Source organism: Miniopterus schreibersii (assembly GCF_964146895.1).
Source record: "Miniopterus schreibersii genome assembly, chromosome: 1".
Lineage (NCBI taxonomy): Eukaryota > Metazoa > Chordata > Mammalia > Chiroptera > Miniopteridae > Miniopterus > Miniopterus schreibersii.
In genome coordinates this window covers 146,377,953-146,401,190 of record NC_138101.1, presented here as the reverse complement: position 1 = coordinate 146,401,190, position 23,238 = coordinate 146,377,953, and the positions used below count along the sequence as shown (strand labels likewise).

The 23,238-nt window shown below is 41.6% G+C and overlaps 1 protein-coding gene across 1 annotated transcript in view; it reads right to left on the bottom strand.

The window, feature by feature from the left end:
• The window catches only part of SLC28A2 (solute carrier family 28 member 2), a 35,806-nt gene extending 17,635 nt beyond the window's left edge, over window positions 1–18,171 (bottom strand). Inside the window, exons 1-10 of the mRNA XM_081145109.1 lie at window positions 18,036–18,171; window positions 16,997–17,090; window positions 16,773–16,861; window positions 6,696–6,790; window positions 5,415–5,598; window positions 3,138–3,279; window positions 2,417–2,530; window positions 1,988–2,065; window positions 856–936; window positions 333–413 (exon numbers count right to left, since the gene is read on the bottom strand). Of these exons, the coding sequence (XP_081001235.1) occupies window positions 333–413; window positions 856–936; window positions 1,988–2,065; window positions 2,417–2,530; window positions 3,138–3,279; window positions 5,415–5,598; window positions 6,696–6,790; window positions 16,773–16,861; window positions 16,997–17,077 (945 nt within the window). The 5' untranslated portion in view covers window positions 17,078–17,090; window positions 18,036–18,171. The remainder of the gene's footprint in view (window positions 1–332; window positions 414–855; window positions 937–1,987; window positions 2,066–2,416; window positions 2,531–3,137; window positions 3,280–5,414; window positions 5,599–6,695; window positions 6,791–16,772; window positions 16,862–16,996; window positions 17,091–18,035) is intronic.
• Between the last annotated feature and the right edge of the window lie 5,067 nt (window positions 18,172–23,238).

Sequence of the window (23,238 nt, the reverse complement as noted above, 5' to 3'; positions counted from 1 at the left end):
TAGAGCAAATATTCTTCATAAACACTGAAGGCAGTAAGATTTGGATCAGGATGTTTCCCTAAATTCCTGTGCAAGAAGTTGGATCAGTGATTAAGGATGTCTAAACTAAGCATGCACAGGTAAGTATCATTACGCATGAAGGGTAAAAGCAATGAGCTGAGTTTCCTTTGAACTTCTGAGTTTTCTTTGTGACTGGCTGCCCATATAGTGATTGGCTGCCCATACTGTTCATTTATTTGACTTTTCAGAAGGAAAACCTACTTTTCTCAACCTGTTTTCTGCCACACTATTTGTTCCCAGGAAAAAAGATCAGAAGGCCTGAGTGTACTTACCATACCCACAAAGATGTTTCCTGCCACAGACAGGGTCTCTGTGGCAGTGGTGCCCATGGTGATTTGTAAAAACCAAGCAATCTAAAGAGATACAAACACCTAAACCATTAACATTAGCAGGAATCTTAGAGAGTATCCAGCAAATCCCCCACCCCTTTCTCTAATTTACTGGTAAGGAAATTAAGGCCTAGAGAAGTGAAGTGAGAAGCCCAAGGCCACAAAGCAAGTTAGAGAGCCTAGACCAGAACTCAGGACTCTTGGCTTCCAGAACTAGTAGATTAAAACTCAGTATGAAATGGTAGTCCAGCCCATTTTCTCTTCCTGCTCTGCCCCTCAGCCCACCTAGATCCTGGGCCTGACCATCCCGTATCAGGCATGATTGAAAGAGTTTGCCCTTTTACATTGGTTCTAACATCTAGATCCTACATGTGAGCATTCTCCCAAAGTAAGTGTCAATTTCATGCTTCTTGACAGATCACAAGATGAAAGCCCACCTTCTGAGTGGTGTAGGAGAATGACTCACCTTCTGAACTATCCACTGCACGAGGCCCAGGTAGTAGAGAATGGACATCACGCATCCAAAGTAAATAATGATTGGTAAGGCCTGTAATGAGAATGACAGGCAACTAATCATATATTACAGTAGTCCCCCCTCATCCATGGTTTCACTTTCTGTGGTTTCAGTTACCCACAGTCAACCATGGTCAGAAAATATGTAATGGAAAACTCCAGAAGTAAACAATCCATAGGTTTTAAATTGTGCGCCATTATGAGTAGGATGATGGGATCTGTGCTGTCCTGCGCTGTCCTGACTGGGACATGAATCCTCTCTTTGTCTAGTGTATACACTGTTTAACACTACCGGCTAGCCCATTAGTCAATTAGTAGCGGTCTAGGTTATCAGACGGACTTTCACAGTATCTCAGTGCTTGTGTTCAAGTAACCCTTATCTTACTTAATGGCCCTAGAGCATAAGAGTAGTGATGCTGGTAATTCATAAAGTGCTTCCTTTAAGAGAGAAAGTAAAAGCTCTCAATAAGAAAAGAAAAAAAATCGTATACCAAGTTTGCTAAGATCTACGGTAAGAACGAATCTTCTATCTGTAAAACTGCCTAATTTATAAATTAAACTTTATCAAAGTCATGTAGGTAAAAGGGAAAAAACAGTATTTATATGGTTCAGAACTATCTGCAGTTTCAGGCATCCCCTGGGGGTCTTGGAATGTATCCCTCGCAGGCGAGGGGGGACTGCTGTAGGAACGTGCTCATGTGTGCCACACATGGACTGTGTTTCCAGCCTCTAAATTAAGCTCTGAGCCTTCCAAGAGCAGCTGACACAGTATAGATACTCAGAGGATATTTAAACACAAGCTAGTTTAGGAATAAATTTTAAATGTATTATATCTATTATCCCATTAGTACTAAAGCCACAAGGAGATGTTCTCTGAGCCTTGCTCACTCTTATTTTAGCCCAGTTTCAGGATGGTAATGATCAAAGGGCGAGAGATTGCTGCTGGGCCTTCTCCTGATGGGGTCAGATCCTCTTCTTAGGGTCAGACTGGTCTGTAAACTGATCTCTTGGACACACATTTTCATCCTCTGCTTTACATCTCTGCCCATACTGACCCTCATTCCTGCCTACAGAACAGATATGACCTGAAAAGCGAAGACGTCCTTGACCAGCGTATCCCCAAAGACAAAACTGGAGCCAGCCACAGTGTAATTTAGGAAAATCTGAAAGAAAAGAGAGAGAGAGAGTGAACAAGAGTGAAGCCAGGTAGGACACAGTGGAACATGCGATCAGCCTGACGCATGATTAGGTCCTACTGCTGTTACTGAAGTTGGTCTCCCTTTGACAGCACAGGACAGGCTATGTCCCCATGAGCTGCCCACTGAATGACAGAGGACTCAGCAGTTCAGTTCTCTATTCATATGATTAGTTGTACCCCAGTATACTCTGTCCTTTCCCACCAGATCTCCCACCACCATCATTAACAAGACATAGTCCAATCTCTGCACACTCCCCCAAAACTTCTTTCTCTAGGGTTCTGAAAGAGCAGAGCCCCCACATTTAATTTCTCATACCTGAACCTGGTCTCCCAGCCACTGAAACGCATTAAATCCAGGATCAGTTCTGATGACCAAGACCCCAAAGACAAATTGAAGACCCAGGCCCCAAAGCACCGTCCTCCAGGACACCTGGGACCAATAAGAACATTATTCCAATGTGAGTTCTAAACTATACTTGTGCATTACCTGGTTGGAGTTTTAAACATGGGTACATGTCCTCTGGGTGAAACTAACCTAGGATGTTAACAGGAAACCTGGGGTAAGGTGTAGTAGAGAACAGGGGGAAACAGGGTGGTAAAATGTAAAGAGCCACATATGCCCATATGGTTTTTTAAACTATCTGCAGGGTAGATGACACACATGCATACATACATACATACAAATAAAAGCATCGTAAGCCAATACTTTAATATTACTACATACAATGCAAGCTGGTTCTCTATTGTATTCTATTTTCTTTCTTTCCTTTTTTTCTTTTGTTCTTTCTTGAATACTGGCCTAGATCCACAAATTTGATATCAAGGCTCACTGATGGATTAGAATCTACCATTTGAAAATAAGTGGTCTAGGGCCTCTGACAACTTTAATACTTCTCTTAGGAGTAAAATCATCAAAAAAGCAAATTCCAGAGACTGTAAAAAGTGTAGTTCTACGCTGTTGTGATCAATACTTGACACATGCACTTTGTAATCAGTAACACACGGCCCTTGGCCCATCCTGCGCACCCCAAACTCACCGCGCTGTGGTGCTTGGAGCAGGCAAAGAGCGTGAGGATGAATATGCAGATTCCCGCAAAGGACATCAGCTGCTCGGGCCTTTGGGCTGTGTCCAGAGCCAGCCACAGGATGAGGCCAACCAAGGCGGCTCCAGCGAACACCCTGAGGAGGGGAGGCCCATACCATGTTATCAGCTCAGTGAAATGAATAACAGATAATTAACCTTATCTCTAAAAAATAGAAGTTCACCCCAAGGGTAAGTGAAATAACTCAATAGGTTAAACACAGAGACATATCTTGGGAATCATTGATTCAGTAGTTTCTTAGCTAGCAGCTCTCTCTCCAATTCTCGTATGCACAGAATGAAGTTGAAAGAGTCCATCCATATAAAGACTCATTCTTTAAGCTTGTCCTAATGAAGTAACCAAAATATTTTTAAAAGGAAGAAGAGTATGCATAGTCCTCCCCTATGAATCTTCACCCAATTTCCAACCACTCCAAGTGCAAGAGTAAAGGCTAAGCTACAATCCAACCTCTATGGTCTTCTGGTCCCTTGATGTACCAAACATGCTTGATCAATACACAGACTGCTCATCTTATGTCTGAGTATTGGAGTCATTTCAGTTCAAGGGAAAAGAATTAGAAGGGAGAGCACGAATGAAAGGAAAACAAAACAAAAAGAGCTCATTGTCCATTGAGATGCTTTAGGAACAGCAATCCTGGACAACAAAATGCTTTGCAAGTCAGGGTTGAATTTTGGAGCTGTTCTTACTGTGAACTCTTCTCACTGAAAGTGAATAAAATCCTGTTTCCGGAGTCTATCCTGTTAATGAATAGTGTCATTTTAGCTCTGGCTCCTCAGTGTCAAATCAATGATCCAAAATTTAGGTTGCAGTCTGGTGTGTTTCTCCAAATAACTGCTGTTGCAGATACATATTTTTTTAAGATACATATTTATTGATTTCAGAGAGAGGGAGAGAGAGAGAGAAACATCAAGGGATGAGAGAGAGTCATTGATCAGCTGCCTCCTGCACACCCCTGACTAGGGATCGAGCCTGCGGCCAGGGCATGTGCCCTGACCAGGAATCGAACCTCGATTTCCTGGATCCTAAGTGGATGCTCAACTGCTGAGCTCCGCCGGCCAGGCCAAACATTCTTTTTCTTTTTTTTTTTAATATATGTTTTTATTTTATTTTTTAATATATCTTTATTGACTTCAGAGAGTGGAAAGGAGAGGGAGAGAAAGAGATAGAAACATCCATGATGAGAGAGTCATTGACCGGCTGCCTCCTGCACGCCCCAGACTGGGGATGGAGCCCACAACCTGGGCACGTGCCATGACTGGGAATCGAACCCTGATCGCCTGGATCCTAGGTCGACGCTCAACCACTGAGCCACATCAGGCCAAACATTCTTAACACCTATTTTCTGTGCATCCATTGGAGAATAGGCAGAAACAGGAACTCTATGAAGAGTATGAAAGTTATTCTGTCACTCCAGGCCTGTGATCCAAGGACATATGCATGCTATATGGTTAGTTAGATGAGCTGTGGCTGCCACAGAATCCACTTCAGTATTCACTGAACAGTAAGTTTGCTGGTTAAACTCTAAGGAATTGTAAAAGACACCAGTGGGTGGGGAAAGCCTGAGGGACTAGAAGAAAAAAAGACATAAAAAGTATCAGGGAGCCGGCTGGCATGGCTCAGAGGTTGAGCATCGACCTATGGTCCAGGAGATCACAGTTTGATTCCTGGTCAGGGCACATGCCCGGGTTGCAGGCTCGGTCCCCAGTAGGGGGCGTGCAGGAGGCAGCCAATCAATGACTCTCTCATCAATGATGTTTCTATCTCTCTCTCTCCCTCTCCCTTCCTCTCTCTGACATCAACAAAAATGTATTTTTTTAAAAAAGTATCAGGGAACTAAGGAAGGCACATATGACCACCAAATCAATTTGATGGCTTAATGCAGCTGCAAGCCTCTTTGTTTTGATTATTTCATTGCAGAAGAGTATGGTTTTCCTTATTTCTGTCACTAACCCTGACAATAAACAGACTGAAACTCCTCTCTGAAACTCAGCCACTCCTGCGCACTAGCAATGTTGATACACAAGGCTACAAGAACCTGGACTGAAGTCCAATGCTCTGAGGCCTGTTATTATTTTTTCTCTGGGCATTGATTTTGAAAAGCGTAGGTGAGGGTCTGAGAGACAGCTCAGGAACTGTGAAAGGGGAAAAGGAGAAGCAGATTGGGGTTTGGGACAAGTTTGGGGACCAGGGATATTGAGATTCTTAACTCACCATTTCATCCAAAGCTTCAGGCGGGAGTTTTTAAAGGGCTTCAGGCATATTGTTAATTTTTCACCAAGGAGCTTTTTCAGAGAGCGGTGAACCAGGACCAAGAGCACCAAGCAGGTCAGGACGAACAGGGCCAGTGCCCTCTGGAAATCCAAGATGCAGGCTGCCAGGAAGTAGGCAGCATAAGCTAAAAGAAGAAGGGGCGGAGTGAGGCTCGACAAGTCAGAGCTCCCCCAGGGGCAAATGAAGCTCTAGTCACGAACGCCTGGGACTTAAAGCAAGAAAAACCCTCCAGCCATGTTCCCACTCAGCCCAACTGAGCTGTGGTTCCCAAGGCCAGGATAGACGGCTGTTTTCTTCCTGAGGATACCCAAGGGAAGTCCCACTTAGTTTGAAGACTGCATTTTTCACTTGTCTTTAATGAACTCCCTTGAAGTTACTCTGATATCTTTTTCAGAGTAAATTTGGAGTAGATTTGATCGGTATCTACCTTTAGACACTCCAACAGTCATCTTTTCTAAAACTTTATAATCCCAGTCATTTTAACCTTTCCTCTTGAGCAAAAAACAACAACACATAAACAAGGCCACTACTAGGAAATATAGCAGGTCCTCGTAAGATGTCTTTCATTATAACATTGATAAGATGCCATAGGAGCTTATAATTGTTTATATCAATTAGCCTCTGGTAAAATTGGTTTGTTATATGTCGTTGCACTTAAAGTGGCAGTATCTCTTAACAATGCTAAGTTAGGACTTACTCTACAGCCATACAGTGCTCACCCTGTGGCTCCTTGACTGACTCCCAAATATAATTTTTGTCCTCATCATCCCACCTGCCTCTAATATTGACATCAAAGTCCCATATATCACGGACAGCATATTTTAAACAGAGGTTTGCTGTTTTAAAAAATTATTTTATGTCACTGATCTTACTAGCAAACCAGCAAATAAGTAAAGTATACTAGAGGATTCTCTTGTAAAGGCTATAAGAACCATGCCCTGCATTGAATCAAGACACTAAAATAAAGACAAGCCCAGATTCTCTGAAATATTTAAGTCTATCAAACAGTTCTGAAAAATAGTTTATGCTCAGATTGTACTTATTCCTGGAAGTGCAATTCAATAAATATAGTTCACCTATAAATAAATAATAAGATCTATACATCAACTGGCTCTTTAGATCAGTTTGAAAAAGTTGCATCCCATCTAGAAACGTCTTGACACAAGGTCAGATTCCTAAAATGATTGTGTCTCTCGATTCCAGGAATTCTCAGCACCTCACCCAAACAGAACAAGCCCAGCAGGATCTTCTTGAACAAGCTGGCATGCCTTTTGCAGAAACTTTTTGCCTTGGCAAAAGGTCGTAGTAGTCTCCTCCTGATGAGAACCCAAAAATAAAAATACAAAAGTTACTCCATCCCTTCGGTATCAATTCTAGAGCTTAGGTTACCTGGCCCAGGGAAGAATTTTCTCTTAATCAATGAGGAAAATTATCCAGCCAGGGGAACACTGGGTAGTGTCCCAGCAATGCCAAAAAGGCCAGATCGAACCTTGTCAATGGGCAGCAGTTCAGAATAACCCTACCCAACCTAGACTGGCAATATCCTCGGTAATCTCCTACCACAGAGGTGGACACTGGTCACATCATAGAGAGACTCCTGGGACCTACTTCATTCCTGTTCCCTGGGGACCAGGCATTCCTCAGCTTCCATATTCAGAAAAGGGCCTTTTCTTCTGAGCGGCAGCTTTGACCATTCCTTCCCAAAACTCACACAAACCCATAACTCTGAACAGTCGATCAGATGTGCACTGACAGACTGGAAGGAAAACACCCAAAATCCCTGGGTGGGCATGGGCTGAGAGAAGATGCCCAACAAGGAGGACTATTCAAGTTTGATTTAACAAACATTTAGCTCGGCCAGGCGTGGCTCAGCGGTTGAGCGTTGACCTAGGCGATCGGGGTTCGATTCCTGGTCAGGGCACATGCCCGGGTTGCGGGCTCGATCAATGACTCTCATTGTTGATGTTTCTGTCTCTCTCTCTCTCTCTCTCTCTCTCCCTCTCCCTTCCTCTCTCTGAAATCAATAAAGATATATTTTAAAAAAACAACAACAAACATTTAGATAGCACTTCCTACATGCTGGGCTCTCTCTAACAACTTTACCAATAGTAACCCATTGACTCCTCCTAAAATTTCTTGAGATGGCTACTGTTATTATTCTCATTTTACAGATGTGGAAACTGGAAAACAGAAGTTAAGTAACTTTCCCAAGGTCATGGAAGCTGTAAGGAGTAAAGACAGAATGTGAACTCAGGCAGTCTGGTTTCAGGATCTGAGCTCCTCACCATCACCCTATGCTGCATGTTACCTAGATCTCAGACTAGCCTGTCTCTGCCATTCCTCAGTATCCCCAGCACACTGCAGTCATTCGAGCAAAAAGCTCTAATTTCCAAACTCTTAAAGCTCCAGAGAAGGCAAGCCCAGGAAGAAAGTCCCAGTTGGCCATCATGCTGAGGCAGGACAGCTTAGCCAGGGCTGGGACCAGCCACTCACTCCAAATGCCTTGAGGTCTTGGCTCACGAATGTCCATGGCTCTCTCTCCATCGCTGCCTTTCCCATCTAACACCCCCCCTCTTCTTCATACACAGTCTTCCTTTTTCCTCCTTCCTCCTCTTCTTCCTCATTTCCCTTTCTGTAGGGTGCCCTGCCTATTAGCGGAGTAGAACATGTTTTATCAGATATAGGTCATTGGGAAAACGGGGAAACAATCTGTTTCCACATTCCTGAATCAATTCAAGAGGATACTTTAGGGTCCCAAGGACTCTGCTACCTTTCCAGGCTTAATAGAGAATGTAGTGAGTAAAAGAAGGATTGCTCAGAGGTGTCAGTGTGCCCGAAGGGCATCATTATCTTTGGAACATCTTTCGCAAAGCATGTCGAGGAATGAATTTAATTTTAACCCTAGTCTTCCTGCGTGTACTGGATATATTTGAATTCCTCCTCCAGTCCCACTCTCCACCTTGCTCTGTGCCCAGGGAGTCTTACCTTATGGGCTAAACCGATGGACTCCCGTGCCCTCTGGCTTATCTAGTTGGGTTCCACCAGGGGAACCCAAGAAGGGGATCAGGGTATAAGAAAAGACTGAGGTCAGCATATTGAAGTCTTCTTTATCTGACTCTCCTAGGTTCTCTTAATCTTGTCCCTTCCGGCTTGGGAATAGTAGCAGCTCCCCGCTGCTAGCCTCGGGTTCTTGCACTGTCCTTCCTTGTGGTTCCACTGCATCTCGCACACATCTTTGTAATGGTCTCTTTGCGAACCTTTTCTAGGTATCCCAACTTAAGTATGCCATTTGTTTCCTGTTGGGACCCAAACTGATACACTAGGTGAAGCTGATATAAAAGTATGCCCAGTCAAGCAAGTTCAGCAAGGCCACTGCAAAAGAAGAGTGGGCATGCACTAGTCCAAGAGTGAATATAAATCACATGCCAAGAGAAGGTTTCTGCCGTCACCTTGTAATCAGATTTGACCATTTCCTGGGAACTAAAGTTCGGTGGGTACTACCAGAAATCAATTAAGAACACTCATTTCTGCAAAACCCATTAACAACCTACCTGATCATAGACTATCAAGTTGGAACTGGACCTCTGGTTTAAAAAAATTAAAATTAAAAAAAAAAGAAAGAAAGCCATGAGAGGCATCCAAATGAACAAAGAAACCAATTGAGAAGCAGTGCAGAGGCATGCGAGCAGGTGTTCATGATCCTGGTATTCTGCTTGGCCTAGGATCTTGCTAATACTACCAAGCCCTTCACTTTACATAATGGTATAGCTTGAGGGTTAGCATTATGTTATATCAGGAAGCTGAACTGAGAAGAAATCTGATAGATGGTGAAACCTGAAACCTCGACCACACTTGTTTGAAGTACATACCCGCTGTTAAGTTCTGCCAGTGTGTACATGGGAGGCTTTTCAGATGTGGACTAACAATAACCCTCTCACTTACATGCTTACTGCCTGCAGCCTCAAGCGACAGAGCAAGAAAGAGTAGTGTAAAGATGAGAGGTCACGCTAGCTGTACATAACATTAGAGGGCACTATACGTCAGGCCTAGCAGCAAGAGTATGCATCCATCTTCTCAGTGATGTTATCCGCAAGATGTGGAAACTCCCCTAATGAAGGGAGACAGAGTTATGGAAACTCCTAGGGTCTGGGGTACTATCATTTCTGAATTAGAGTGGGAAGCTTAGCATAGCTTTCTGAAAATCCATCTGCAATGACCGTTGACATTGTAGTCCTGGGTGAATCTGCTGCTCTAGCTTGAAGAACTAAAAAGAAAGGAAATGAGTCAACCTGGAATCAAATGATGGTCTGAGTAAAGGGCAAGGGCCTCCAGGCAGAAGTGACCAGAATCTTTTCAAGGGCTCAAAGGTTTTACTTTAAAGATGATATAAAAAGAACTGGTCAATGAGTACTGTACTTGTACCACTTTGCCAGATTCAAAGTTATGTACGCAACTGGTTTCAAACTGAATGGGCAAGAAGAGCTGGGTGATGTTGTATAGGGTTTGAGGATAGTTATCAAAAGTGTCCAAGGGAGAGTGGTGACAGAGTGAGAAACAAAAAGCTTATCAATACGCCACAGTGGAAAGCCAAATAGGAGTTTTTTGGAAGGTAAGAGAAAGTTCTGACAAATGGAAGCCAGAAAACTTACATTGGAAGCAGAGACTCTGTGCATCTGGGGATGTCCAGTTCTGAGAGTCAGCCTAGGTTGAATGAGGAGGGAACCTAAACCAGAACACAGCCAGGTCTTTAACTGCTGAGCTGTGATGGATGTATTGCCTTGAAAGAGCTCTCCCTCCACACTGTACCCAAATCTCTGCTTGATGTGCCCATTTCAGATAACAGAAAACATCAGGTCTTCTTCACACTGACAGCAGAGACCCAATGCCAAAGGTCCACAAAGACAAGAAGGACCTGTATGATGGGATTTCTAACAGGCCCTTCAACCCACGCTCAAACTCTTCCTTCCTGAACTCTGTTCTCTCCAAGTTAGAGGTAGCGGTGGTTCTGACAGGGGGTGGAGTCTTCACCGATAAAGTGCTCTCTCTCATTATGAGGAGTCATGACTACCTTCAATGACCTTTTCAGCCAGACCCTTTAGTTGTGTTGTTAGCAAAAGTTTCTCCTGGTTTCTAGAATATGGTTAATGCCCATCATGGACTTCCTGTGCTAATACAGCTTGCCCCTATTTACACCTTTTAAAAAGATTTCACTAGGAATTTGAAGATGAAGGAGATCTACCTCATTCAGCTATTGGTATCAGGCTCTGGCCCCAGTGAGAAACAAAACAAAGAGGGAGTTGGGAGGAGCTCTCAGCAAGGAAGTGCTGCCTACAATTCTTCACTTGGGAATTGCATTGCCATGCAACATAGGATGGAGGCACCCTTCCAAACCTCCCTCCTGGTAACTTATACAGATCACATCCACCTTCCTATCTAGCCCACCACTACCAGGTTTACCACCATCCCTCCCAGGAAGTCAGAACAGTTGCTCTGATAGGGCAGCCAGAAGACACAGCAGACAGTAAGAGCAGGTGGAGAGCTAGGAGGAAAAGTGAAAAAGAGAAATGATCTTTAAGAAAAAGGAGAGGTCAGTGATAGTCAATGGTGATTAAATCAAGCAGCATGGCCAATGAGAAGAAGATGCTAGATTCGGCAGTGAAGAGGTGACTGGTTCAGTCTGAGAGAGCTATTTACAGGACAGTGACTGGGCAGAAGCAGAACTGCAAGGGACTAAGTGAGTGTGAGCATATACAGACTACTTTTTTAAAAAGTTTGCCTGTGAAGAAAAAGAAAAACCAGATGCTGTTTATTAAGCACCTTTTACCAGGCACTGCAAGACCTCACCAACCATCCTCCCCTAAACCACAAGGTGCAAGTAAGTTTATGAGCAAAGGAACTGAGCCTGCCAGCAGGTGGCAGAGTAAGGATTTAAAACCCAGATCTTTCCATTACTCCATGTGGCTTCTCCTTAGAGATGCAAGACTAGAATTTCAGAGGGATCATTCCACAGTTCCAAACTTGTGATTGCTAAGAGAGCAGAAAAGAAGAAGCAGGTAACCAAGCCTGTGAATGTTGAAGAAGCTTTCACAAAGGAGAGGGCCGATGAGCTGACAGGAAAGGAAAGGGGAAGAAGTTTGCTAAGTGGATAAGGCAGTTAGAAGAGAAGGCTGGGGTATCTCTAGAAGAGGAAACGCATACCTGAGTGAGCTTAGCATTTTGAAAGAACATTATTATTTTTCTGTCACTGGGAAGCAGGGAGCATGTGGATGGATGGTGGGAGGAAAGCTGGTAAAAAAGGCATAGAAACCAGGTCGTGTAGATATGTCATGGTTAGGGATTTAGACATTATCTTGAAGAAGTGGAAAGCCATTGTAGAATTTAAGCAAGGTAATAATGCGAACAGATATCTGTTCTAGAAAGATGACTCTGGTGGCAGTGGGTTGGGAGATGGGCCGGGGGCCATTTAGGAAGGAACGGAGGGTGCATGGGAGGACTCATTTGAGGGATGAATGGCACAGGTGTTAGGAGAGAGGGTTAACATCAAGTGGAGGGAAACTGGGATGATAATGACATTCCTGCCATGGGTGACTTAGGGTGAAAACACCCACCAAACTAGAGACTACAGGGGAGAAGCAAACCAGAGGGGAGACAGACGTGAGGAGGAGATGGGCGTTTATTCATCTGTGTGCCTCGAGCCCAGCCCAGATCTGATGTAGTATGGAAGCCTCAAACCTATGCTGATAAGGGTTTGGTGTCAATGTGTAATTTGAAGTATGTATGTGACATCTAAGTGTTTAGATATTTGGCCAATGGTTAGATATATATGGCTGAAGCTTAGAACAAAGGTGCAGACTTCAGATGTGGCTTTGTGAATCAAGACATTAAGTGTAGGCATGAGAAGAGAAGACCCTGGAAAAGTAAAAGAAAGGACCTCCAGAGAGGTGGCAGAATGAGGAGGGCGTAGTGTCCTTAAAATCAAAACATTAGCTTCAAGGAAGGAAAGGGTCCGAAGGGTCACGCTGCAGAGATTTCCAGTGAAAGTATGTGTACATTGGACTTGATAAGTTAGTTTAATATTACTTATCTGAGTAAGGAAATTGCAGCTGATCAGTGGTAGTAAAAACTAGATTACACAGGGTTGAAAAGTGAATGGAGAGGTGAGAAAATGCTGTTGCAAGTAAATCCCACTTTTCTGAGAAACTTGGCCATGAAGGAAATGGATAATCACAAGGTTGAGGTAAGGTTGATTTGTTTGTTTGTTTATTATAAGAAAAAATATATATATGAGTACACTTACAGATTGGGGAAGGTTCTACTGAGGAGTAATGGAAGATATAGGGGAAAGAGGGCTCCATAGAAGGGGATAGAGAGGATGGGATTAAGAAGATGGGTAATGATGTTGGCTTCAGACTTGTGGAGGGTAGACCTTCTGATAAAGGAGGGAAAGAGATAAAATTCATGCAGGTGCAGCTACATTTAAGTTGGAGCATATGGGAAGATAATTCAGTGTTTAAACAAACATAATAACAGTGTAAGATGGGATTTATAACACATAGAAATAAAATGTATAAACATAAACAATTGTAGTATAACGGCTGGAAGGGGAGATACAGAAGTATACTATTATAAGGTTCTTATACTTTATGTGAAAGGATATAATATCACTTAAAGATAGACTTGATGGGTTGAAGATGTACACTATAAACACTAAAGCAAGCACTAATATAACAAAACAAAGAGCTATAGCGAATAAGCCAACAAAGGAGATAAAATATTTTAAAATATTGGGCCAATCTGAAGAGAGGCATAAAAAGAGGAAAGGCATTAAAAAAATAAAATGGAAATACATCTTGTGTTCATGAGTCATAAGATTTAATATTGTTAAAATGTGCATACTGCCCAAAACCATCTATGGATTCAACACAATCCCCAACAAAATACCAATGGCATTGCTCACAGAAATTAAAAAAACAACCCTAAAATTCATATGAAACCACAGAAGACCCCAAGTAGCCAAAGCAGTCCTGAAGGAGCAGAACAAAACTGGAGGTATCATACTTTTTTGTTTCAAAATATAATACTGTACAAAGTTATAGTAATAAAAACAGTATGGCATGTTATAAAAAGACACATAGACCAATAAAACAGAATAGAGAGCTCAGAATTAAACTCCCACATATATAGTCAACTAATATTCGACAAGGGAGCCAAAAACACCCAATGGGGAAAAGATAGTCTTTTCAACAAATAGTGTTGAAAAAACGGTAAACACATGCACCACAATAAAATTGGTCTTCTGTCTTACACCACTCACAAAAATTAAGTCGAAATGGATCAAAGACTTAAACATAAGATATGATATCATAAAACTCCTGGACAAAAATGTAGGTAAAGAAGCTCCTTAACATTGATCTTGGCAATAATTTTCTGGATATGACACCAAAAGCACAAACAACAACAGCAAAAAATCAACAAGTGGAACTACACCAAACTTAGAAGCTTCTGCATAGCAAAAGAAACAGTTAACCAAATGAAAAAGCAACCTACAGAATGAGAGAAAATTTCTGCAAACCATATATTGGATGAGGGGTTAATACCCAAAATATATAAAGAACTCATAAAACTCAGTAACAAAACCAAAAAAAATACAAACAATAAAATTAAAAAGTGGACAGGGGAACTGAATAGACATTTTTCCAAAGCAGATATCCAAATGGCCAACAGGTATATGAAAAGATGCTCAACATCAGTAATCATCAGAGAAATGCAAAGAAAAATCGCAATGAGCTGTCATCTCACACTTGTTAGAATGGCCATTGTCAAGAAGATAAGAGATATAATTAGTGTTGGCAAGGATGTGGAAAAAAGGAAACACTTGTACTCTGTTGGTGAGAAGGTAAATTGGTTCAACCAGTGTGGAAAACAATATGGAAGCTCTTCCAAATATTAAAAATAGATCTACCATATGACTCAGCAATTTCACTTATAGGTATATGCCCACAGGACCCACAGGAAATGAAAACAAAATATTGGAGAGATGTATGTACTCCCATGTTTATTTCAGCATTATTCACAACAGCCAAGAGATGGAAAAATCTAAGTGCCTGTCAATGGATGAATGGATAAAGATGTCCTGTGAATATGTATGTATATATGGCTAAGTTCAGAAAGAGTAATGAAAAGAAAGAGAAGCTAACATCAACTTACATTGCAAGATCAGATTAAGGATTTCCTGAGGAACCAAAAACAGCAGTTAAGAGAGGCCATAGGCAGGTCTGAGTGTGAGTCCCGAAAATGGTTGGCCTTCAGATAATCACTAAAATCTTGTCAATTCTACTCTAAAAGTGTCTCTGGGATTTAACTACTCTAATAGATTCGCACGTGACCATATTCTTTTTTTTTTTAATCCTGATCCTCACCCGAGGATATTTTTTCCATTCCATTTTGGAGAGAGTGGCAGGGGTGGGGGAGGGGAGAAACACTGATGTGAAAGAGACACATGGATTGGTTGCCTCCTGCACACACACACCGGCCAGGGCTGAGGACAAGCCTACAACCAAAGTATGTGCCCTTGGCTGAAATCGAACCCTGGACAATTCAGTCTGAAGGCCGACACTCTAATCATTTAGCCAAACTGGCTAGGGCCATGACCATATTCTTTTAAAAGATTTTTTATTCATTTTTAGAGAAAGAGGAAGGGAGAGGGAGAGAAAAAGAAGCATCCATACGACAGCAAAATGTCAATCCCCTGCCTCCTGCATGTCCCCAACAGGGAACAAGCCTGAAACCAGGGCATGTGCCCTGATGGGGAATTGAACCTACAACCTTTTGATAAATGAGATGACACCCAACCAACTTAGCCACACTGGCCAGGGCAAAAATCTGTAACTGGCTGTGATCAATTAATTGTAGGCACCACTGCATTCGGGCCAGCCATGTCCATATTGATATATATCAATTTGTATACCGAAGTGAATTTCTAGAGAAGAAATAGAATTTAAATTTTTAAGCTTATTTTCTCTGTGAAGTCACTAAGTTAATGCTTGAAAATAAAGAAAAGAAAAAAAAAGTAACTTTTTGTTTGGGAGTATTACCTTTAGAAATTATTCAATAGCTTCTTTTAAGCTTCTCAACGTATGACTTCTGCACTTTTTAAATAAATATCTGGACCCTTTTCCACACCATGCAACATGGCTTCCATTGGACCCCTTTTACCCAAACAACTTTCTTAGCCATTACTTCTGGGACCAAATCCATGATCAGATTCAAAGATTTTTCTCACTCCTTCCCTGACCCTTGTTTCAGACAGAACTGTGAGCTGTGCCTTCATTCGATGCTCCCTTCTCCTTTGACTTTCAAGACTGTACTTTTCTACTTTCACTACTATCCCTCATGATGGTCCTTCTCTCCCTTTCTTTCTTTCTTTCTTTCTTTCTTTCTTTCTTTCTTTCTTTCTTTCTTTCTTTCTTTCTTTCTTTCCTTCCTTCCTTCCTTCCTTCCTTCCTTCCTTCCTTCCTTCCTTTCTTTCTTTCTTTCTTTCTTTCTTTCTTTCTTTCTTTCTTTCTTTCTTTCTTTCTTCTTTCCTTCTTTCTCTTTCTTTCTTTCTTTCCTTCCTTCCTTCCTTCCTTCCTTCCTTCCTTCCTTCCTTCCTTCCTTTCTTTCTTTCTTTCTTTCTTTCTTTCTTTCTTTCTTTCTTTCTTTCTTTCTTCTTTCCTTCTCTTTCTTTCTTTCTTTCTTTCTTTCTTTCTTTCTTTCTTTCTTTCTTTCTTTCTTCCTTCCTTCCTTCCTTCCTTTCCTTCCTTCCTTCCTTCCTTCCTTCCTTCCTTCCTTCCTTCCTTCCTTCCTTCCTTCTTTCTTTCTTTCTTTCTTTCTTTCTTTCTTTTTCTTTCTGATTTTTCTTTCTTTCCAACCCCTAAATCTGAGGAGAGCTCTTTTTTTCCTTTCAATGATATAGGCAAGTTAATTTCTACGCCTCAATTTTCTAATTGGAAAAAAGGGATTAAAATCAGTATCGGCCTGTTGCCGTGAAAATTAAATGAATCACATAAAGCATTCTGCACAATAGTGCGTACTCAATAAGTGTCAGTTCTTATTCTCGTTGTTATTTTTGTTGTCAGTCCAACCAACTCCCATTATATATGGCACAGGTTTAGATACAAATACAGATGTGCATAGGGTAAGGTGAGGTGGCTGTGAGTCTTACTGCCACAATTACCGTGAGCTTCCTTAGTCCGGTGGCCACGATTAACCTGTCCTAGTCCTTAGGTCCTAACTGAACCAATTCTAGAGCACACATACCTCCAGGGAGTGGAAGGCCCCGGCCCATCGCCGAGGCTTTGTCCCGGCCCTCCAGTCCTCCTGGTTCCCTCAGGATTTAATCCTTCCTCCTGTAAGCACAGGCAGAGCTACAGTCAGTCACAGGGCCCTGCCAGGGGTGATGGGGGTTGTGAGCAGCCAAAGACCCTACAAGAAGGCCACACAGCAGACCCAAAAGCTCTGCAGAAACTAAACCGGTAGATTACCGTGAGCTCCAGCCCTGGGTTCTCTATGCCAGTCTCCACTATGGACAGAGCAGTGGCCTCTTTTCCATTTGTTTTCTCCATCTCCTGTTCTCAACTGAAAAACAAATGCAGAGCCGAGGCTGAACGATTGGTCATTCTATAACATGGGGCTAGGGAGAACTTTTAGGGCCATTTACCCACAGGAGAAACAAAATTAAAAGTCTTTAGAGACTTAGTTGATTTCTTTAAGAACTGAAAATTGGAAAGGTCAGAAGCATAATTTTAATAAAATAATGAAATACAGACTTCTATTTCCTATTGTGAATAGGTAGGGAAGGGTAATAAGATAGGAGAAGAGTAACAAAGGGCAGGAGGACTTGAAATGAATCAGTGGTTTACCCAGGTCCCCAGGACCTAGACTAAAAAAGGATCCCATTGGGTCCCTTAAAGGAAGAGTCAGAGGGCAACTACTCCTGTTAGCCTGGGAGAGGCCCCACTGACCTGGACCAGGTAAGAAGTAAACAGAAAGGAAGGCGGGGGCTGGGAAGGCCCCAGACCCCAACATATTGCTGAGAAAACAAAAATTAGCAGGCTTTCAACTTCCTGACTATATTGTAGTACAAAAATTGTTTTTGGAGCATCTAAGAGAGCTCCTCATTAGTTAAATAAAAGAAACCTGCACTTAGAATAGTCAGTATAAATGTTAATGATCCCAATAAAGAAAGTTTTAAAACAAAATGAATCAAGAAACTAAAGCAATATTTGAGCCTCACTGTAAGCAACCCTAATAGACAAACATTCAAATTTATTAACTCATTCTGGGATGTTTCTTTACTTTGCAGAAAATTTACTTCCCCATGGAATTGTTGTTGTTGTTTTTTTAAATGTAATCTCTTTGGTCATTTAAAGTATAATTTCATTAAACACACCTGACAAATTTTTGTTGTGTAAATTAAGACCTTCCTATATAGGCAGAGAACAACCTGAATTTGATCTAAACTCAATTAGTTAAGAAATTTGGCAAATCAGGTTCCTTCCCTCCCCAAATACCCTTTCTTACACCAGCTTGCAGGATTCCTTCTGTTTCCTCAATAAAGGACCGAAAGAAAAACTCAGCTCTAAGAGATCCGGACTCTGAAGGGACAGGCTGGGACTGGCTTTCCTGTGGCTCTTTTTGTCTTGGGCCCTCTTTTCCTGTGCCTCTCCGCCCCTGTAGAGGAGGAGTGCAATTCTCAAGTTAAATATTTACATGTTTTTAAGACTGTTTTACAGGGTCAGGTCTAAAAGTTCTGCAGGAACTCCTAACAGGCATATCAGCAGAAGCGTTGCCCAGCATTGAACTACGAGAAGGTTCTCTGCACTCAGAAAACTTATCATTTTGTACGGGAAAGACAATTACTAGGGGGGGAAAACAACAACAAAAAAACAGAAAACAGGACTATGCAGGATTCAATGCGAAATAATCACTAGGAGGTCTTTTATTAATCCATTCAACAAATATTTATTGAGTACTCACTGTTTTGGGTGCTGAAGATTCAAAGATGAATGAAATATTGTTTCTGCCATGAAGGAACTTTACAAATCATTAAGGGAAGACAGATGTGTCAGAAAGGTTCACGGAGTTGGTAACATTTGCCCTGAGTCTGGAAAGTCTTGAAAGGTAAGTAGGGGATCAATGATGGAGAAGGGGAAAGATATACCAGCCAAGAGAGAAACTTGAACAAAGGCATAGACATGCTAAGGAGGCTGCAAAAATTAGCTGAAGAATGGAGAGAAATTTTCAAGAAATTAAGGACAAAATAGAGAAATTAGTTAAGGAATGAAGGGAGAGAAATGTGAGTGGAATGGGGGTGATCTATCCAGAAATAAGTCTGGAGATGCAGTCAAGTACCAGATGGAGGTGGATCCTATAAACCAGGCTAAAAATTTGGGCTTATTCTGAACCAAATTGGGAGGCATGAGGACGGCTTGGTAGGATGCACACTGAGCACAGGGAGACCAGCCAGGAGACAAAAACATTAGTCCAGGTCAGACATGGTGAGGCTCTAACCAAAGCAGTAGCAGAGTTGGATAGAAGGAAACAAGTCTATAGGACTTGGTTGGCCAAGGGAAGAATGTATAGAAGGAGAAAGAGAATTCTTCGAACTTGTTCAAAATGATCTAGTTTCTGCCTACCCTCCAGTAATACTTAGCTGCATGTTGTTCCCTAAACACACAGCGTTCCCTTGTGCCTGTGCAAGTTTGTGGATGCTGTTCTTTCTGCCTTTAACACACTGCTCCTGTCTATCCACATAGGAAGAACCTCAATTCACCTCCCACAGACACACCAAATCTATAGCTATACATGGAACAATTTCCCCTAGAAAAAAAAACAAAAACCAAAACACTAAAAACTGGTGGAGCAGTCCTTCCACATCAGGCAAATGAGAGGGAAACCACATGGAAGTGGGTAGGAACGGCTGAGACACAATCCCATCACAAATATCCTCGCCAGCCCCCCTCCAGTCCCCTACTCCCTGCCCCCCACATGGCAGCCTGCAATCAGGAACGGACTCGAAACCTGAAGGCTCTCCCTGAGGAGTGAAGGGTTTGTACTTCACATTGGGCACCCCAACTTTTAAGACCAGCACCTGAGCCCAAGAAAGGGGAGGGTGGGGTCTGGGTGACAGGGGGCAAAGGCAGGGGAAATTGGGGGCATCTGTAATATTGTCAACAATAAAAAAAAAAAGACCAGTACCTGAGAGAGAAGCCCCCTAACATCTGGCCTTAAAAAACAATGAGGCTCAAGCCCACGAGACTTGCAGGGCTGTGGTGAACTGAGGAATATCTCTTAAAGGGCCCATGCCTTCCAAACTCATTTATGAAGCCAATTATTATCCTGATACCAAAACCAGACAATTACAACACAAAAAAAGAAAATTATAGGCAAACATCTCTGATTTACATAGATGCAAAAATTCTCAACAAATGATTAGCAAACCAAATTCAACAGTACATTAAAAGGATCATCCACCATGATCAAATGTGATTTATTTCAAGGATACAAGGGTGGTTTAACATTTGCAAGTCAATCAGAGTCAGAAGAACAAACTGGGAGTATACTGTTGTAAAGTCTTTTTACTACCTGTGGAGCTGTATGATATTATCTAGACATAGAATCTGATCTTTAACGATGTATACTGCAACCACTAAAAAAACTTTAGTGGTTAAAGAATCAGTCAAAAGTGGAAATTAAATAAAATCATAAAAATACTCGGTTAATCCAAAAGAAGGCAGAAAATAAAGAACAAATGAAACAAACAGAAAACACCTAGCAAGATGGTAGATTTTAAGCAAGCCATGTCAATAATTACATTAAATATAAGTAGTCTAAACACAGCAAAAAATACAGAGATTGCCGGATTGAATTTAAAAATAAAAGCAAGGCCCTGGCCAGTGTGGCTCAGGTGGTTGAGCATTTCCCAGTGCACAGAGAGGTTACTGGTTCAGCTCCTGGTCAGGGCACATACCCAGGTTGTGGGTTTAATTCCAAGTTGGTATGCATGGGGATTGATGTTTCTCTCTCACATTGATGTTCCTCTCTCTCTTTCTCTCCCTCTCCTGTCCTCTCTCTCTAAAATAAATAATATAAAAACTTACTTTTTAAAAAAGTTAATGAGCAATGTATAAAAAAAATTAAAGCAAGACAGACTTAATTGTATGCTGTCTGTAAGGAACTAATTTTAAATATAAAAATATAAAATGAAAGTAAAAGAATGGAAAATGAGATTTTATGGAAACACACACAAAGCAGGAGTATCTATATTAATATCAGAAAAATTAAGCTTCAGAAAAAAGAATATTGCTAGAGATTAAGAGAAATGCTATTTTAATGAAAAGGAGTAAATTCATCAAGAATATTTAACAATCTTAAATGTATCTGTACTAAACAATGTAACTTCAAAGGATATAAGGCAAAGCCCCAATAAAGTTGAAAGGAGAAATAGACAAATATACATTTATGTTTAGAGAGTTTAATACTCTTCTCTCAATAATTAACAGAATAAGTAGGCAGAAAATGCATGAGGAAATAGAAGACCTGAACAACACTATTAATTTACTTGACATAACTGACATTTTTGAAACATTTTATCTAACAAGAAAGAATATACATTGGCTTTAGGTATATACAGAACATTCACCAAGATAAAACATATTCTGGGCCCAAAAAATCACAATAACTTAAAATATTTAAAATAGTTGAAATTGTACAAAATATACTCTAAGACAACAAAGATATTAAGCTAGGAATCATTAACAAAAAGATATCTTGGAAGTCCCCCAAATATTTGGAAATTAAACAAGATATTTATAAATAACCCATGAGTCAAAGAAGTCATAAGGGAAATTAGAAAATATTTTAATTGAATGGAAATGAAAACATCAAAATCTATGAAATGCAACTGAAGTATTGTAGGTGGCAGGAATGGCACCAGGGGTTACACTGGTGTGGTCTGACTGGACCTGAGTTCAGCAAACTCGGTACTTGAGTTCTGGCTAGGAAAGAATTCAGAGCCAAGACTCAAACTATAAGAGAATATTTATTTGGAAAATCACAGAGATAGAAGAAGTAATTCATAGAAGAAATGGGCTTAGGAAACAAGTTATAGAGGTAAAGAAAGGGCCCTTGGAGCTTGATATTGAGGAAAATAATGGAAAGGGAGGGAAGAGAAAAAGGTGAGGGCATGCTCCCAGGAGGGAGAACATGCTGGGTCCTCTGTCCTAAGGGTTTTAAGGGTGGAGATTTTAGGGGAGGTCCCAGAGTAATATCTCAATAGAATATTCAGCAGCTTTCCAGGTATGTCCTTTCGGGGTCAGCGTCTCTACTGACTTATTGGTCTGTGCCAGGGCAGGGGATCATTATTCAATGCAGCTGGTCCTGAGGTCAGCCTTGGTGTCGCTTGTCTGGCTTTTCTGCTTTTCTGGGCCTGGAGCTGAAACACAACTGAGGCCTAGATGTTGTCTCTAGGGAGGAAAGGTCAGGGGGTCCAAACTGCATGATAAGTGATATGCTAGGGGAGGAAAGGTCACCCTGGGGGTGAGGTCCCACCCTACAATTGTCCTTTGCTAGGTGACCAGGGCTTTCTGCCCTAGTGACCTTCTGTACCTGGCCCATTGTTATTGCTCTGCTCATGTCTGTCTGTCTACCACAGAAGCAGTACTCATATTTTAGAAGGTCTAATATCTATTATCTAAGACAGAAGACATGCTCTAAAGAAAGGACCTAGATAGCTTTGAACACCAGAATCTTTCTGATACCTCTGACATCTTCTCACATGTGACCCCATCTTGAGCTTTAGGAAGGTCTTTTTTTTTTTTTTTTTAATATGTTTTTATTGATTTTTAGATAGAGAGGGAGAGAGAGAAAGAAACATCGATGTGAGAGTGAAACATCAGTTGGCTGCCACCTGCACTCCCCCAACCCAGGCACGTGCCCTGGCTGGGAATCGAACCAGACCTCTTTGTGCATGGGACAGCATTAAATCCACTGAGCCACACCAGTCAGGCAAGCTTTTGGAAGGTCTTAACACTGGTTGGGTCCACAGGGTTAATGCAGTGCCAATGTCATTTAGCTTCCTCTAGAGAAACTACTGAAAATTTGTTTAAAATGAAGCTGAGTATGTGTTAAAGCTAGGTACAGAGCTTATGTTAGAGTTAAGACGTTTGTTCCTCTTGCCAGAGGAAAGTTCCTTGAGGAAACTGTATTAAGAGGAAAGGCAGAGCCTGGCCGGTGTGTCTAAGTGGTTGAGCGTAAACCCATGAACCAGTAGGTCTTCATTAGATTCCTGGTCAGGGCACATATCCAGGTTTCAGGCTCAATCCCCAGGAGGGGGTGTGCAGGAGGCAGCCAATCAATGAGCCTCTCTCATCACTGATGTTTCTATCTCTCTCTCCTTCTCCCTTTCTCTCTCTGAAATCAATAAAAACATTAAAAAAAAAAAAGGAAAGGCAGAGAACCAACAAACTGAAAATTCCAACTTTCTCATCACTGGCTGAGCTAATGTTGAATGGCTATGTTACATTATATTGTTATCTGCTAAGCAAGAGCACAGATTTGGAAATTACCCTTCTTCCAAAAGGATGACAAGAAATCAAAGCACTAAGGAGGAGTACTTGGAGGCCCTCCTGTTCCTCCCTTGCTCAATTTCATCTTGCCTTGGCACCAGCCAGGGTCATAAAATACCTTTATCTGGGGGTGTGGAGCAGGTTATCTTGTAGACTTT